This window comes from Neomonachus schauinslandi, chromosome 3 (genome assembly GCF_002201575.2).
Source record: "Neomonachus schauinslandi chromosome 3, ASM220157v2, whole genome shotgun sequence".
Classification (NCBI taxonomy): domain Eukaryota; kingdom Metazoa; phylum Chordata; class Mammalia; order Carnivora; family Phocidae; genus Neomonachus; species Neomonachus schauinslandi.
In genome coordinates this window covers 1,066,664-1,082,992 of record NC_058405.1, presented here as the reverse complement: position 1 = coordinate 1,082,992, position 16,329 = coordinate 1,066,664, and the positions used below count along the sequence as shown (strand labels likewise).

General features: G+C 59.1%; 1 protein-coding gene across 1 annotated transcript in view; it reads left to right on the top strand.

The window, feature by feature from the left end:
- Positions 1 to 5,762, top strand: part of ATP11A (ATPase phospholipid transporting 11A) — a 63,762-nt gene extending 58,000 nt beyond the window's left edge. The window contains exon 29 of the mRNA XM_044913327.1: positions 4,003 to 5,762. Within this exon, the coding sequence (XP_044769262.1) occupies positions 4,003 to 4,122 (120 nt within the window). The 3' untranslated portion in view covers positions 4,123 to 5,762. The remainder of the gene's footprint in view (positions 1 to 4,002) is intronic.
- The last annotated feature ends 10,567 nt before the right edge of the window (positions 5,763 to 16,329 follow it).

Sequence of the window (16,329 nt, the reverse complement as noted above, 5' to 3'; positions counted from 1 at the left end):
CGTCCCCCGTCCCCTCACCCCTGCGATCTCAGGGAGGGCACGTCCCCAGTCCTCTCACCCTGTGTCCTGCCCGTGGAGGTGCAGAGCCTCCGTAAGGAGAAGGGAGGATCCTGCCGAGTGTGCAGAAGGCAGCAGAGGTGGGCCTGCAGGTGGGAGGGCTGTCCGCGCACGTGAGGACCCCAGGGAAGGCCTTCTGGAAAGCTCAGATGGCCCCGCTGCTCCTCCGCCCCCGGGTGCCGTTGGCCGGCCTCTGGGGTGCGAAACGGCCAGGCCGCTGCTGGGTTTGCAGGGAGCGAGGTCTGGGTGCCGCTGTGCCCACCTCCACCCGTCCCAGCTGTTGGATGGGACCCCAGTGGGTGGGCCCTCTCCGAAGTCTGCGCTGCTTTAGCATGCTGGGCCCGGCACCCCTGGTTGCTAGCGTTCCCCTCCTTGGTGCCTGTGTGTGTGGTCGGCACTGACAGCGTGGAGCTCTTTAACAAGCGAGCATGACGGGAGCTGTCGGGGCGGAGGAGACAGACAGAGGGGACGAGAGGCCCGCGCGGCCCCCAGGAGGGAGCGTCCAGGGGGGACACGGTTTGCTCGGCGCGATGGCGGGGATGCGCGAGGGAGGGTCCTGCGATTAACCGGGCCCAACCGCTTTAACTTGTTTCTCTTTTCCCTTCCTCCTTCCCTTTGTCTCCAACCTCTTTGCCTAAATAACCGCTCCCACCTGTCTCGCGATGTGCGTGGCCCCTCGACCCCTCTGGACTGCAGACTAAGAGCCAGTGCCTTTCTGTTGAGCAGTCCACCATCTTTATGCTCTCTCAGACCTCCAGCAGTCTGAGTTTCTAACGGAACAAGGTGATGCTTTTCTGTCGTTTGGCATGGTGGGGTTATGGTCGCAGGAAGCAGAGGGCTGACCCCTCGCTGAGCCGTCCGGCACCTGTCCCGGGCTCCTGTCTGCTCAGGACGAGCGTGTCAGGAGCTACTGGGGTGACCTGTATCTGAGACGCAGGAAGTGCGCGTGGCCCGTGCTTCTCTCTGTGTCCGTGGGAGGTCGCGGGTCCCACCTGCCCGGGTGCAGGGCTGCGCTGCATCGCACTGGCTGGCAGGTGCCCGTGGCCCCTGCACACAGAGGTGTGGGTGTGGCAGCTCCTACGTCGCTCGAGCCCACGTGGGCAGAGTCCACACAGCACCAGCCCTCTCTCCGCAGCCAATGGCAGATGGACGGCAAGACCTCCTCACTCACACAGCTCTGCAGACCCATTGCACAGACAGGGAAACTGAGGCCCCCACGAGAGAGTGTTGTGCAGGCCCTGCAAGGCACTGCAGAAAAGACAAGGCTCAGGCTGAGCCACCCAGGCAATGGAGAAAGCCAGGAGAGATGTGTTTGGGTCAAGTGTTTCTCCAAATTCCCTTTTCACTTTGAAAAAGAATCTGATTGTTTTTAGAGAAAGCCTTAATGTTGCTGTGAGCGGCTGTGCTGGGTTATTTCTCAGCAGCATTGAGCCACGCACAGGGTAGCTGCCCGGGGCCACAGCCTGCTCGTGAAGAGCCACGATTTCAGGGGCACAGTTGTCCAGGGATGGCTCCTGTCCGTGCGTCTGAAGGACACACTTACAGAGGCCTCAACGTCAGTGATGCTTGGAAACTGTTCCTAGTGCAGCTGAGTTCATAGGAAAATACCTAAGCAAGAAAAGGCTGTGTTTTCTTTTAATGACTGTTCATCCTCTATACGTTTTAAATGCTATTTTTTAACTAACAGGATGGTACATTTTTTAACTTCTGGTAATTATCAGCAGTCAAAATTTTTCTACTCTGGTGCCATCAGAATTTGCTAGAATGAATGACTTAATTATGTCTCACTGGTACATACTTGAGAACATTTAGGATGAAACTGTTAGGAACATTTAAGTCACAGGCTGTGCTTATGAAATTGGTTAAATCTTGCCAACTTTGGGATAAAAATACATACTTTCACTCTTGACGCGTGAGGTCTGCTAAGACTCTGTCTCAGAAGCCCACGTCTGGCTGCTCGGGGACGGTCGGCGCCGGGCGCCCTGCGGGGTCCACGGCCGCACGAGGCGGCCCACAGGTGTCCCCACACCTGCACCTTCCGGAGCCCCTGGCACGCACGCCCCTGTGCGTGTGCTTCTGGGGACCCCCCTGGACCCCCGCCAAACTTTGGAGGAACAGACCCTGGACCAGTCCTCATGTCAGATGGGCCGTTGTTTCCTTCCATCTGTTCTGTTAAAAAGAAACACATCACAGGCACCAGGTCTCACGTGTATACACGTGTGACCCGTGTATACATATTTGTACGCGTGTTTCGCTGCGTTACCGGATACAGTTCCATCCCTGCCAGGGGCCGCACCCCCTTCCCCTGATCAGTTCATCCTTCTCCTCACCGGAAGACGTTCTGCATCGCACACCTTATATTCATCCACCTCTTAAAATCCCCTTCTTGCTGGTTCCTGAGGCGCTGATACGGCCTGACTACAAGGTGCCTCGTCAGCGCAGTAGGTAGCGCGTCAGTCTCATAGAAAGCCGGCGTTGACTTGCGGCACTGTGACCCCTGGGCCCTGCAGGAGTCTAGCCCTGGGGTCGGGGCGAAGCACAGGGACGGGGCCAGGCCGGTGCAGGGGTGAGCACCGAGGCAGCCGCTGGGCGGGAGCGGCCGGTCCGGTCCTTCCAGCGGAGGCTCCTCCGTGGGCCCCGGCCTGCTGCCCCAGCCTGCCCTCCTCTCTGTGCCCTGCCCCGTGCCTTGGTCTCTCTCAGGTGAAGCGCTGTTAGGAAGACCCGCTCCTTCCCTGGCGGCGCCCTCCCGCTGCCCGCAGCTCGCGCAGGCCCCAGGTCCGGCTGCGAGGCTGGGTCGTGCTCACGGACGGGAGGCGCTTCTGGAACCAGGCGCAGCCCCTCTCAGTATTTCTCCTCGCCTTGCAGCAGAGCACGAAACTCAAAGCATCGGTCGCCGCTGCGCCGGGCACGGACGGGCCACTTCTGAAGGACCTCTTGCCACGGCCGAGGCGCCATTAGCCAAGGATAGGTAACCGTGCCTGCCACGCCGCCTGGCAGGCCTTCTGGGTGTGCTGTGGTCCTTCCAAACTGTCCGCTTTTCCTCCAAAGTTTTGCTGTGCCATTTTGATACCAAAGGTTCATGATGAAAAAAAAACAGAACAAAAACATTTTTTACACACACATGTGTTTCTGCCCCAGGTAAGTGACCTGCCTGAGCGTGTCTGGGCCGCACGTGGCCGTGCACTGCTCATGTGCGCACGCACATGTGTGCACATGTGTGCCATGGCCTTCCATGTGCGTTTGCGGGATCCGCTCAGCCAGCGTGTTCAGTGCTTAGTTTGCCAGAACAAAGCTCATTCCTCGGCCTTGGTCGTGGAACGAGCTTCACCCAGAAGGTCTCTCAGGAAAGACCGTATTTTGACAAGACGGTGGAAGATTGCATGGTTTGCGTGGGACGTTGGCCCAGGCAGACGTCCGACACAGGTGTCCCGTTGTCCGTCAGCCGCCCCGGGGGGCCGTGTCTGCCCCAGAGAGGCCCAGAAATGCAGCCGCGCTCACGACGCACCCTGAGCCGGTGTCTCGGGTGTGACAGGCACACTGCCTTCTCTGCCCGGGGACGGTTATTCCTGTAAGACCGATTTCTCCCGGACTGCTTCCCCCAGGCTCTGCTGCCCGGTAAATTTAACAACGGCTGGGTGAGGTTGCTGGCCTCCTTGGGCCGTAAGAACCTGCACACACTGAGGTTGCCCGTGTGCGTGGAGGGGACCGTGGACCCCAGCCCCGGTCCCCGGGGCCTCTGGCAGAGGTTTCGCACATGACGGAGCCAAGCGGGGCAGCCGCTGGTGGCCAGAATGCGGTCACCACGCTGGCTCTGTGTCCTCGGTCACATGGGACGCGCACCGACCGTGTCTGGAATGGGAGGCCTGCGGGCAGCGTCAGAGCAGGCTGGGCGGGGTCCTTGGGGAGGGTCCCGGGACTGACGCTGTCCTCTGTGTTCTCCAACAGAGCACATGCGTGCGCGGCCGGGACTACCTCCCCGAACTCACCCTCCTGGCCTACCCGCAGAGCCCCAGCCCCTGGGCCGTGTGGCCGGGCCCGCACACAAAGCAGGGGACGCTGACGTGACCCCCCCTCGCCGGCCTCCTGCACAACCACCACCATCCCGGCCCTGCGCCCGATGGGGGGATGAGAACCACGGGACGTGTCTGGAACGCGTGGCTGGCAGTCGTCACCTCTCGTGGGGCTGGTGGCCCCCACAGCCTCCCTTGGGCATTTGGTTGGGCGCACTCGACCCACTGCATCCCGGGCCAGGGCCTCCAGTCCCAGACGCCGCCGGAGGAGGGCACCTGCGTGGAGGTGGGCCGTCGGCTTGAGCGGGGGTGGCCACACCGCCAACTGTCCGAGCACAGGGGCCTTGTCCTCACCGTGGGACGGGCCGGCCTTGCCTCCATGCCTCCTTGTCCAGAGCGCTCTGGTCCTCGTGCTTCTGGAACTGGCCGGACCAGACCCTGGCGTCACCGTGCTCCTACAGCCTGTCGGAGTCCTGGACTGTGTCCTGCTTCTGTCCAAACCCGCTACCTAGCGAAGCTGCTTTCAGGGTCCTGTCCGACTCGGGGTTCGTCCCTCTGAGGGAGGACTAGCATCCCCCTGTGAATCTGAGTGTTTCCCATCCCCAGCTGCCCCTGTGGAGAAAAAGTATCGTGTGTGACGAATAGAGAACACTGTCCACTCCAGCCTTCCCAACACGAGATAGGAGCTAGTGTTCCTCACACCTCCACGGATAGAGCCTCCCCGCGTTCTCTTGTCCAGAGAGCTTTCCCCAGTTGTAGGGGAAGGCTGGTGGTCGGGGGCCGGGGGCCCGACCCTTCGATGTCCTCATGGAGAGGTGGCCTCCAGGGGCCGCGTCCATCTTCCAAAATCTGTTTCAGGCCCACACAGGTCTGACGGTGAGGCGGTATCTGAATCCTGAGAAGCAGGATTGCCGCCCTGGCCCGCTGCCCATGGCCGAGACCCGGACCAAGCCCTGCATGTTCTGTTGGATAAGCGCTGTGTTGTGATCCGCTGTCCAGGGTGTCATTTGGGGTGGGCAGACCTTGAGGCTGCTGCGTTGACAGTCCCGGTCCCTTCTCTGTACTGCTGTTTGTTTCTAGAAATAACCTCCTTGACGTAGCCTTAATGGTCCACAAAGAAGACATTTCAGTCTGAGATTCAAAGTGTGGATGTGGAAACGGATGCCTTTTGAGAAAAGCATCGCCCGAAGCTAAACGACAAGCCGGCCCCTTGCCCGCTGCCGGGTTCCAGGCTGTGGCCCCGGCGACGCTGGTGAGTGAACACGGAGTCTGCTTCAGAGACACTCCATGCCAGGCATTTTGGGAAGCCCAGATTTCACAATTTGTATAATGTTTCGCCTATAAGATATTTATTTGAACTAGGGGATGAATTGACTGCGTACACAGAGTAGTTGGGGTAAGTCCAGGTGAAGTAGCAACAGCAAACCAAAGACCCGGAGAAAGGACGGGGAGTGCACCGGGGTCTCCGCCCTCCGTCCCGCGCGCCCCCTGTGTGTGGTGGCGCCCCGGCCCTCCGGTCCGCGCTAGGCCCGCAGCAGTGGTGTGTGCATTTTTACAGCCGTTTTTAAGAACCTAATATGGGTATAAATGTAATACCTGTAGGGAGACAGATTCTCTGTATGTTTAGTTAACAAATTCTTTGTAATGTATTTTTTTAGGAATCTTAAAATTGCCTTTGCGCTGAAATATTTTCATAGCTGTTTCTATCCCTTTATTCATTTATTTGTTAATATACCACATCTAATTTTTAAAGTACGTTTTTAAAGCTTTTATTTTTTAAGTTGATGAACTTTTGGCCACTTTGCATTTAAATTCTGGTGGGCGTTTTGGCCGAATATCTCCATATCTGATGAATGTGAAGATTCAGGTTTGATTTTATTCTCTACACCTGTGTCCCCGGCGGCAGTGATTAGTTGAAGGCCTATTTAGAGCACAATATTTCGCTTGCTGATTCTTCACAGTTGATTGCGATTATCGTCTGCTTTTTTATTTGTTTTTCATTTCCGTCCTTTGGCCTTAAAATAGAAGCTTCTCGAGGGATGGTTTGGTACCCTCTGATAACGCACGTCTCGTTGGGAAAGTCGCTAACCCCTTACGTGCTCCCAGTGTCTCTTACAAGGTTGTTAGGGAATCCTCCGTGAGTGCGCCTGATCGGTGACGCAGGCCCGGGGCGGGAGGTAGAGCGGCAGAGCCCTCCGGGATGAGTGTGTGCGTGGGACCCAGTGCGATCTCTCACCTGCACGAGTTTCTGTTTACTTGCCTTAAACTGACCTGAAAGCAAGTCCTGTCAACTTTGAGTGTTTGTTTTGGAAACCTCGTTCAGGACTGCACATGTTAATGAATTGCCAACCCGTGATCTCCCACAAGGGTCCCAGCATCTGGTTCCCAAGCCGCACACCATCCCCTTCAGAGCAGGTCACACTAACACACAGGTGGTCCCCACCACGTCCCCGCCTCCTGTTTTCAGCTCCGTGTCCACTCAGGGCCACACAGTACGCGCACATACAGGCTCCCTGGGCCCTGGCCATCCTGCCCGCTTCCTGAGGGGACCCTGCCGGCAGCTCCGGGAACACAAGGCTTGAGCCTCGTGCCCTGGCAGGACACCGGAGGCGGGCACGGCAGCCCCGGGGGTGAGACGGGGCTGCGGATGGACATGCTGCAGCGCCTCCTCCTTGGGAAGAGCCCCGACGGCTCTGCCCTCGGGACGGGGCAGAGAGCAGCATCCGGACCCTCCGAGCCGGGGGCCTCTGCGAGCCTCCGGGAGCACCGGCCGGCCCTGTGCCGCGGGCGGCGGGCAGAAGAGGCATCCTCCCCTTGGCAACTCCGGTGCGAACCCAGCTTGGCTGTTCCTGTGCATTTGACTCCATAGGGTGAACGCCGACCAGATGAGCCCCTCGTGGTGGCCGGGCCTGCACTTGGGAAGGAGGCCCAGGCGCCCAGCTTCTGCAGTGACGGGTTCTAGAGTTGTAGTTTGGCCTGGTGAGATTTTGCAGCTTTAAGTACCAAAACGTCTCCTACATGCTGTTCTAATTAGTCTCAAATTGTTGCATATCAACCAAATGCCCAGTGCAGCCTAAAGGGAGTTTTCCGGCCTTTTTCTTTAAAACCACTGAGCTCGCCGGTGTTGCACTGACCGGAGTAACCCAGTGCAATTCCTCCTCCTTTCCTCGGAAAGCCGTTATTTATTTAACGCTCCGCGTCACATTTCCGTGTGCAGTTTCTTGCCTTCTACGTTTCTTTTAGAAGCTTCCCATTTAAAAACAGGGAAAATGTCAGTCGGCAAATACATTTTTTTGAGTTAGAGGGTAGGTGAATGAGAATGAGAATCATTCTGATGTTGTCTATAAACAAAGCTTTAATGAAGATGCGTCGGAAGTATTACTAAAGTGTGATTCTACTTTTGCAGAAAATAAAGATCAGTTTATATAGCTTTATTTTTTACCTTATCAAAATATACAGAATTTTAATATGCATATATTGTCTCTGACTTAAAACTATGATGTGTGTCTGCATTGCCATTTAAAATGTCTATTCATTATGTAATGTGATAAAAGAGAATCTTCAAAATGTATTTAACATGAATGGTATCTGTAGTTGTCATCATCATAAATACTGGAATTTATTTTTAAATTATTGAACATAGTAGGTGCGGTTAAGGTAATAAATCAGCCTCCAGGTAGACAGGTTTAATTGATAATGATTCATTAACCCACTTTGAAAAATTAAATTGTGATTAAACCAAATCTTACACTTCTGTAAAGTTTATTTTGTATGCTACTGTTTTTAACTTTTATTTCTGTAGATAAAATATGACTTAATTATATCAGACTTTTCTGCAGATTATTTATTTTTGTTTAAGATTTATTTATTTATTGAGAGAGAGAGAGAGCGCATGAGAGAGGAGGGTCAGAGAGAGAAGCAGACCCCCTGCTGAGCAGGGAGCCCGATGCCGGACTCGATCCCGGGACTCCAGGATCATGACCTGAGCCGAAGGCAGTCGCCTAACCAACTGAGCCACCCAGGTGCCCCTCTGCAGATTATTTAAGCAGGAGACTTGAATCTGCTTGCAACAGAGAAGAAAAAAATGTCTGATTTGGTTTCTTTATAAATAAATCAGCAGTTGGGCTTAAATCTCTGGGGACAGAAGCTGCAGGGTGAAACCTCTCAGCCTGAGTGTTTGGGCTGAAGGTGGGCAGGCGTCCCCTGGGTGACCGGGTGGCACATCCACTCACTGAGGCTGCAGTGCGGCCCAGGTGCTCAGGACGGGAGAACGGCATCATGGATTCCTCGCTGAGCCGCCCCGTCGCCACCCGCAGCTCTTCTGACCCTCCTGCCTGGGCCCCGCCCCCCCGGTGTAAGCTTCCGCTTGCCCCGGCCTCCTTCCCCCTTCCTCTGGCCCCTCCCATTCCCTCCTCCCGTCCAGACTCCGGGCCTGCGCCCTGCACGGGTCCCCTGTGCCCGCTGGTCGCACCAGCTCCACGACGCCTGTGGACAGCGGGCTGGTTCGTGTGTCCCCTCCCCGCCCAGTCAGATCCCCACGCTGCCCCCTCCCCCTCGGCTGGTCATTCACCTCCCGCCCACCGGCCACTGCGGTCCCTTCAGCTCCTTGTCTGAGGACCAACCTCAAGCCCACCACACCTGACACCAGGCCCTGAGATTCGGAGCCGATTAGGGGACGAGGGTGGAGCCCGGTTGGGGATGCTCAGTTCTGGGGTGCCACCCCACAGGCCTCCCCAAACCTCTGGGAGGCACCTGGGCTCCACCACGTGCGGGCTTGTCCCCGGCCCTCGCGCCCCGTGATGCAAGCACACATCCGGGGCTGAGTAACGTGGGCTGAATGGGTGGCCGGCACCGTCCCTGGCCAGCCGCTGGCGGCCAGCACGAGACTACGGAATATGCAACAGGAAATAAAAGCCTCTGGCACTTGTCGTGGGTCTAACCTGCCTCGGTGACCCTGGTGGCTGGGAGGACAGTGCCTTGTCCTGCTGGTACGAGGCTCACAGGTGTAACAACCAGCACCACTCACCTGTGTTCCCGTGAACACACAACCACTTGGTCATATCCTAACAACACCCACACGCTAGGGAGCTCCCTCTTGCACGGAGAAGTCTCGGGAACACGTCATTTCTCCATTTCTTTCCTGCATTGAGGGGATACCACTAAATTCCCCGAGGGAAAATGTTCACCTTTGTACATTTTTAGGATTCAGGCACGCATTGGAATAATGCAGGAATGACGAATGAAATAGCAAATGTCTAACTCATCACTGAGCTGCACTTACTTGTTCTCACCGAGCCTGATGGAGGCTCAACAGAAACCCGAGGGCCCATCAACTATGAATTAGACGAAGAATTTCGTGTACACTGAAGACGCCAACCCCACAATCAGTGGACAAGTGTCATGACTAATGGCAGCCAATCTTGGGAAAATAGAAATGGACACTTGACGCATACAGCACGTTACTGGAGGCGACCTATCGCTTGCCTTCCATCGTTTGTTTGCTCTGTTGACCCATCAGCAAGACACTGGGGGTCGCAGCTCCTGGGAGCCAGACACCCTAGGGGCCATGGACAAGTGCCATCCTAATTTCGTCATTAAAACTTTCAGATTCCTTGATGTATTGCTTGTGAAGAATATGTATTAGCCTTTAAAACTAGTTGCACAAAAATCACAATTTGAAAAAAGTCACGTCAATGCTCTTACTCACTTGGTTTTTACAAGATTCAAAGAGAGGGAAAGGGTTTTAAGATAATTAAGAACAAACACGTCCTCTTGAGAACCTCAGTTATAATATCTTCAGAATTTTTAAAGACCTGCTACAAATAGATGCAAAATATGAGATAAATATCAAAATAAATGTTTTAATTAGCTTAGACTTAGTGAATGATTACAGTTCCTCAATCTTTATGAATGGTGGAGCAGAAAGTATCTATGTCCCGGGAGGGCAAACGCAGGCTGAATGCCGACCAGTGCCCCCGGTCACAACCTTCCCCTTTGTGGGCCGGCCCACGCGGCCACGGGGTCGTTGGTCCTACGTGGACAGGACAGCATGGAAAGAGAGCCAGGCGGCACAGACGTGGCCGTCCTACCTGGAGACCAGTCTGCTCCAGAAGCGCTCAACGGACACGAAGCCCGTGAGCAGCTTGCTGGCGGAGCGGGCTCCCTGGGGGCGCCGGGAGCGAGCCGCACGGACCGCGGCGTGGATCACTGTCCCTCAGTCTGGATCCAGGTGGGTCTCCTGAAGCCGTGAGGGAGGGTCTGCTCGGGGCTCTGTCCTGCTGCTGGCCGCTGTAGGGGGTGGTCCTCAGCAGTCCTCCACCTGCACACAGGTCACCTTGAATCTATGCTTCGTCTCCCCGTGAGCGCGTCTCTGTCCAAATGTCCCTCATAAAGGACACCAGTCATATTGGGGGTTGGGGCCTGTCCTTATTTGAGCTTAATTGCCTCTGTAAAGACCCTGTCTCCAAATAAGGTCACACTCTGACAGGGTCCTAGGAGCTAGGGTCTCAACATATCTTTTCGAGGGGACACAGTTCAACCCATAAGACCCTGCTTTGGGGGACCCAGTGGGAGATTCGTCGGCCTTAGGGGCTGGGCAAGCTCAGGCTGCGTGTGCTGGGCACGCGTGCCGACGACGAGCCGCAGAGAGCGGGGGCTGCTAAGAAGACAACACGAAGTCGTGGCCCAGGCCAAGCCGGCCCAGCCCGGGGGCCCTGGGGCCCTGGTTGAAGCAGAGCTGGGTGAGGAAGGGGACGAGAGTGCCCTGCTGTGGAAGGGTGGGACTCAGACCCGCCCGACCCCGCAGGGCCCTGCCTCCTCCACGAGCTGCCTTGGGAGCAGCCACCCCTTTGGTTAGGGGCCTCCCTGTCCGCCGAGCGGCCTTTCCACACAAAACTCCCGTGGCCATCAGCTGGGGTGCACTCCTCAGTTCCCCTTTAAAAACCCTCAGGAAGGGGTCTCTGTTTGCCACCTCTGTACCCCCATTCTCTTCTCGGCCCACCCAAACTGGGCTCATCTCCCACTCCCCTGGGAAGGCCCGGACACCCCTGCACCCCAGGCCCCAAGGGCTGGGCAGGGGAAGAGGGCGGGGAGGGGCGCTCCCCTGCCGTATCCGTGTTCACAGCTGCACGGCCCCGGGGTCTGCGCGGAGCCCGGGACAGATGCAGGGCTCAATGACGATGCAGCTCCCTGAATACTCCCCACACCTCAAGGCTCGCAGCCCCGCCTGCCCAGCCGAGCTGAACTCCTGGGCTGTGGTCCAGCAGACCAGCCCTGGCCATTTGCTTCCAGAAGTGGACGTGCAGGACTCAAGGGCCCCGTCACGGCAGAGCCGGCCGTTGGGGAAGCAATTACACCCAAGGGCACCTTAGTTCGGGAGGAGCGAGCAAGGGGGGGACATCAGCTGCTGAAGGGTCCAGGTAGGCTTGTGGTCTGCCTGGGGGCCGGAAAAGGGTACCCCATCTTCCCCCCACAAGGTTGGTTCTCTGAAACCCTGGGCAGCCCCCCAGAGGATGGCCAGCAGGCCCCCCGACTTGCTGCAGGCATGTCCCCGCTTGTCCCCTCCTCACTTTGGACCCAGTGTGACAAGGGCAGAGACACCCTGAGGGAACCCCGATTTTCTGAAGGGGACGAGGAGTACCCTGTGTCTCTTCTCCTTAGCCCTACGTGGAGACTGGCTGTGTTTACCACCTAGGTGTTACTGCTTTTTCTTAATAGAGACTTTCTTGGGGGGCGCCTGGGTGGCTCAGGCAGTTGAGCATCTGCCTTGGGCTCCGTCCCAGGGTCCTGGGAGCGTAGGGCTCTGCGCTCAGCCTCTGCCGCCGCCCCCAGGTCATAGGCACGCACATGCTCTCTCGCGCACTCTCTCTCGCAAATAAATCTTTTAAAAAAGTAGAGATTTTTTGGGAAAGCAGTGCTTTTATATAAATGATTTAATCTCAAATGCTAGTTTTAAACAGTAAATCAGAGAAACAGGGACAATTTGGAAGGCAGATGGACCCTCCCAGGCTGGTCCCAGGGCACAGTGACCAACAGGGACAGCCTTGCAGGACTCCAAGCGTGGGGGCTCTCCTCTGCCACAGTGTTGACAGCGTTCCAGATCTGGAATCGGCAGGCAAACGTCAACTCCCACCTCCGGACCGAGCCAGAGTCTGCAGCCCGAGCTCAGAACTCGGGGCCCAGGCCCCGGGACCCCAGGCGGGTGCTCTGTCCCCTGCAATCTCTCCTCTCACATGGATCCCCCACCGTAAGCAAGGATACCGCGGTGCAAATGGCCCCTTGTATTTGTGCTCTGCGGTGCACTTTCTGGAGCTGCGTTTGTGATGGTGATTTCCTTGTGCCTCACGGGGGGGGGCTTGGGAGCTGTGCAAGCCACAAAGGGCTCATCCGGCCATGATGAGCAGGAGGCCAGCAGGGCGCTGCTCGGACCAGGGATGAGCTGGCCGGCTTTTGTACTCGGGGAGATTCATTTCCTCTTGAATCACCTCAACTTTAGAATTAGCCCTAACATTTTCTGAACAGCACAGGAAGTTTGGGGGTTTGTCCTCTGTGCTTTCACTGCGTTGGGGACCATGCGCCGAAGCAGACCGCTTTCATGTTCTGGGCTTGCTGGTTTGCTGGCCCCCAGAGCTGCTTGCCAGCCGAGCCCGTCCGGGTGTGGGTAACGGAGATGAAGATGCGGGATCCTGGCTGGGAACCCCTGCGTTGTGGCAGGACACACTCCCGTCGGGGGCCCGTGTGCGCTGGCCTGTGGTACCTGAGCCCGCAGCCCGCACACATTCTGACCAGGGTCACTGCACAGGTCACCTGCCATTTCCCCTCATTTTCCAAGCCAGCGGCACAGTCAGCTTGGACACCCCGCAGAGCAGTCCCCGGGGAAGCCAGGGGGCCACCTCCCTTTGTACATTCACTGCTCAGTTACGTGGTGTTTCCTACAGCCCATCCGGAGAATCTCTCTTACTGGAGAGCCTCCCACGCAGTCACGGGGAACGAGGTGTTGGTCTTAAAAAAACAGGCAAAGCCCAGCATGCTGGAGCACCGTGACCTCCCTGTGGCCCCTTGGAGAAGAGGAACCCATCTGGTCCCTGACTCCCAAAGGTTCTTGGGGCGCTGCCCGTGACCAGCCCCTCCCATCTCTTCAGCTCCCCCCCAAGCAGAGGGTTTCCCCTTCGTCTCATTTCCTGTCCCCTCAAACCACCCCCTTCCTTGTGAGCCCTGCCTGCTCTGTCCACTGAGTCAGGAACCCGGCCCACACTGTGCCCACCGCGTGCCCAGGACCTCCCAGGAGAGGGTGGCCCCTGCACACCCCGCATCCTGGGCCAGCGGAGCCTGGGAGTCCCGCGGAGCTGCCCCGGTGCGCACCGGCCGCCAGGGAGTTCGCTGGGTGCTCGCTGACCTTCCACGAGCCCCACGACCCCAGGGCCGCTCCTGGAGGAGGAAAGTGCTCCCGTGGGCTCAGGGCTGGGCGCCCTCCCTGCAGGCCCATGTCGCCGTGCCCCGGGCGGGCCTCAGGCAGCGCCCACACCTCAGGATGCTGCGTCCTGCCGTTGGAGCTGCCTCTTGGCAGGACGCTGTGGTTTAGTTTAAACCAGCTGACCGCTCCGCCCCGCTACACGCAGATTTTGTGAAGCCTCAGCTGAAACGAGCGTTCTGGATGTTTTCGTCCTCATATCCACTTTCGTGCTTCAGATGCCCTGATGCCCCCTGCCTGCACGGCCATCAAGGGGTGCAGTGAGCTCCTGCCCACCCCTGGCCCTAGGTCGTGACAGCGGGCTGTGCTTCCCACAGGGCCGGAGGGAGCCCTGGCTCCCCGCTGTTGGCCGGGGCCCTGGCCGGCTCCCGCAGAAGCGCAGCCCGCAGGTGGCCTGGCCCACAGGCACTGCGCGCAGGGCTGAGGCCAGGGGGCGCGCAGGCTTCGTGTTGACCCCGCCCCGCCGGCCACCCTCCTCCTCCTGAGAAGCTCCTGGGGAGTTGGGGGAGCCTAGCGTGGGTGGAGGGCCTCAGGGCGGCATCGAGCCTGGCTTTGAGCAGGTGCCTCTGCGGCCCGCGGGACCCTCGTCCTGCGGGTGAGCCCGGGAACTGGAGTCGGGCAGGGGAGAGCCTCCGGGCAGAGCTCCGCGTCCAGCCCAGCCCGTGTCCCCTTGGGATGCCCGACATGCATGCGCCGGTCGGGGGCGACCCCAGGCGGAGAGGCACGACCCCTGCCCACCTGACACGTAGGAGGAGGCCAGGGCGGGCTCGGGTGTCTCCTCCCCCTCCCGCACCCTCCCCCGCCTCCTGGTCCCGCCCCTGCCCCAGACCTTTACCCCTTTCTCCCCTCCTCCTCCCCCCCACCTGAGCCCGCCTCCTCTCCCTCCGCCCACGCCCCTCCCTTCCCTCCTCCTCCCCCTCCGCCCTCCACCACGTCCCCGCCCCCACCTTTCCCCGCCTCTCTCGGGCGCCCTCCTCCTTCCCTGCACCCCTCCCCCTCCTCCGCCCTTCCCCCTGCGGCCCGGGGCGGTGTCAGGCGCGGCACCTGCGGCGGAGGACGCGGGGAGGACTGTCCAGGCGGGCAGGTGTGCGGGGGTGGGGGGTGGGGGGGCCGGTGGAAGGGGTGGATGGGGACGGGGGGCGGGGGGGCGGTGAGCATACGGAGGTGGGCGGGCCCGACCGGGTTCTTCGGTGGGGGTGCATCCCTGCAGTCGCCGGCTGGAGGCGAGGGGCTCCCTGTGCACAGACGCCCCTCCCCATTGTCACGGGGTCGTGTCACACGCGGCAGGTGTCACCCACGCCCCCCCATGCCCCCCCCCTTGAAGAGTCACATCCCAAGCTCCTCCGAACCCCCCCCACCCCCGCTGATCCATGAGGTGTCAGGACAGGTGTTGGGACAGGTGGCCCTGCAGGTTGGTGTGGGGGCAGCAGGACGAGGCCCCCCCACCGGCGGCTGCACTTCCCTGGGCTCCCCAGCCCGGCAGCGGCAGCGGGAAAGGCGGGTGGCCCACAGTCTAGCGGCCTTGCCTTTCAAAAGGGCTCCTCAAGAGAGACTCCCAGTTAAAAAAGAAGAGCGGCTCTTTTCAGTCAACTTCAAAGGGTGTTCGGCCACTTTTTAAGAAAGGGGCCCTGTTGCTCTCCTTGGCTCCTCCTGAGCAGCTCTGCTCACTTAAGAGGGGCTTTGGGGAGGAGCAGACTTTGGTCCTGAGCACACAGCCTCCGGTCCTTACGGGAGACAGCCCCGTCCCGGGGGCCAGAGGCCTCCAGGGGCCCCCGCAGGCTGCCCGCCAGCCCTGGCCCAGGAAGGGGTTAAGGTGACCGGCAGCAGGATGTGGGGGGGGCTGCTGTGGGAGGCCCCAGGATGTGTGGCAGCTGGGAGCCGCAGGGGTACCACAAAAATAGAAGTGGATCCCCAGGGGCTGCTGGCCGCAGAGTGTCCAGGCCCCCCCTGAGGCAGGCAGAGGACCCCACTTGGCAGATTGGTGAGGGGGTGCGGGCAAGGAGCCCTCGCACCAGCAGGCGGGCGTTCTACTGTGCAAATCCAGGGGATGACGGCCGAAGCTGGTTTGCAGACCCGAGTTCACGGACCAGGCTGTTCTGAGCTCTGCCCAGCCTCCTGGGACCCACGCCCTCTGCTCACACCACGGGGGAGGGGACAGTCCTGCCCCAACCTGGGGGGGTGGTGAGGAGGGGGCTCTCGCTGGGGTGATCTGGCTCTGTCTTAGGACCCCTTTGCTTTTCAGGACCTCGCTCCCCATCCCGTGGGCTGGCCTGCGCCCTCCCACCCTGGCGTCACGGTCTGGGCCGGGCTAACGCTCCTGGGGCATTCAGTTTTGCCTCACACAGTTGTGCAAGGAAGAGGTTGGTGCACAGAGCTTCTGCCACGTAGGGCCCACAGCCCGGGGAGGGGGCCCTGGGGCCTGGAGGGCCTGGGGCGACTCTTCTCAGAGCGGGAGAGGCAAGGTTTTCTTACAGGAGAACTTACAGGGACCTAGAAGGAGGCCATCCTGCAGGGGTCACGGGTGACTGGCCCTGCAGAGCCCCTGACAGTCGGGAGGGTTCAGGCAGCTGGAAAGCCGTCTCGGTCTCCAGCAGAGTCTCCCCCCCACCCCGCCCCAGCTGTCGCTCCCTGGTGCTCACCGGCGGCACCATCAGCCTGCAGGTGACCCTCTCTCTCTCTGAGCCTCAGGCTTCCCACTGCGGTCTTGAACTGAAAACGGGACATTTATCTGGGAAAGCAGCATCTGGGCGAGTCGAGGTGAGATCCCAGTCACTGTGGAAGGACAGCTGTCCG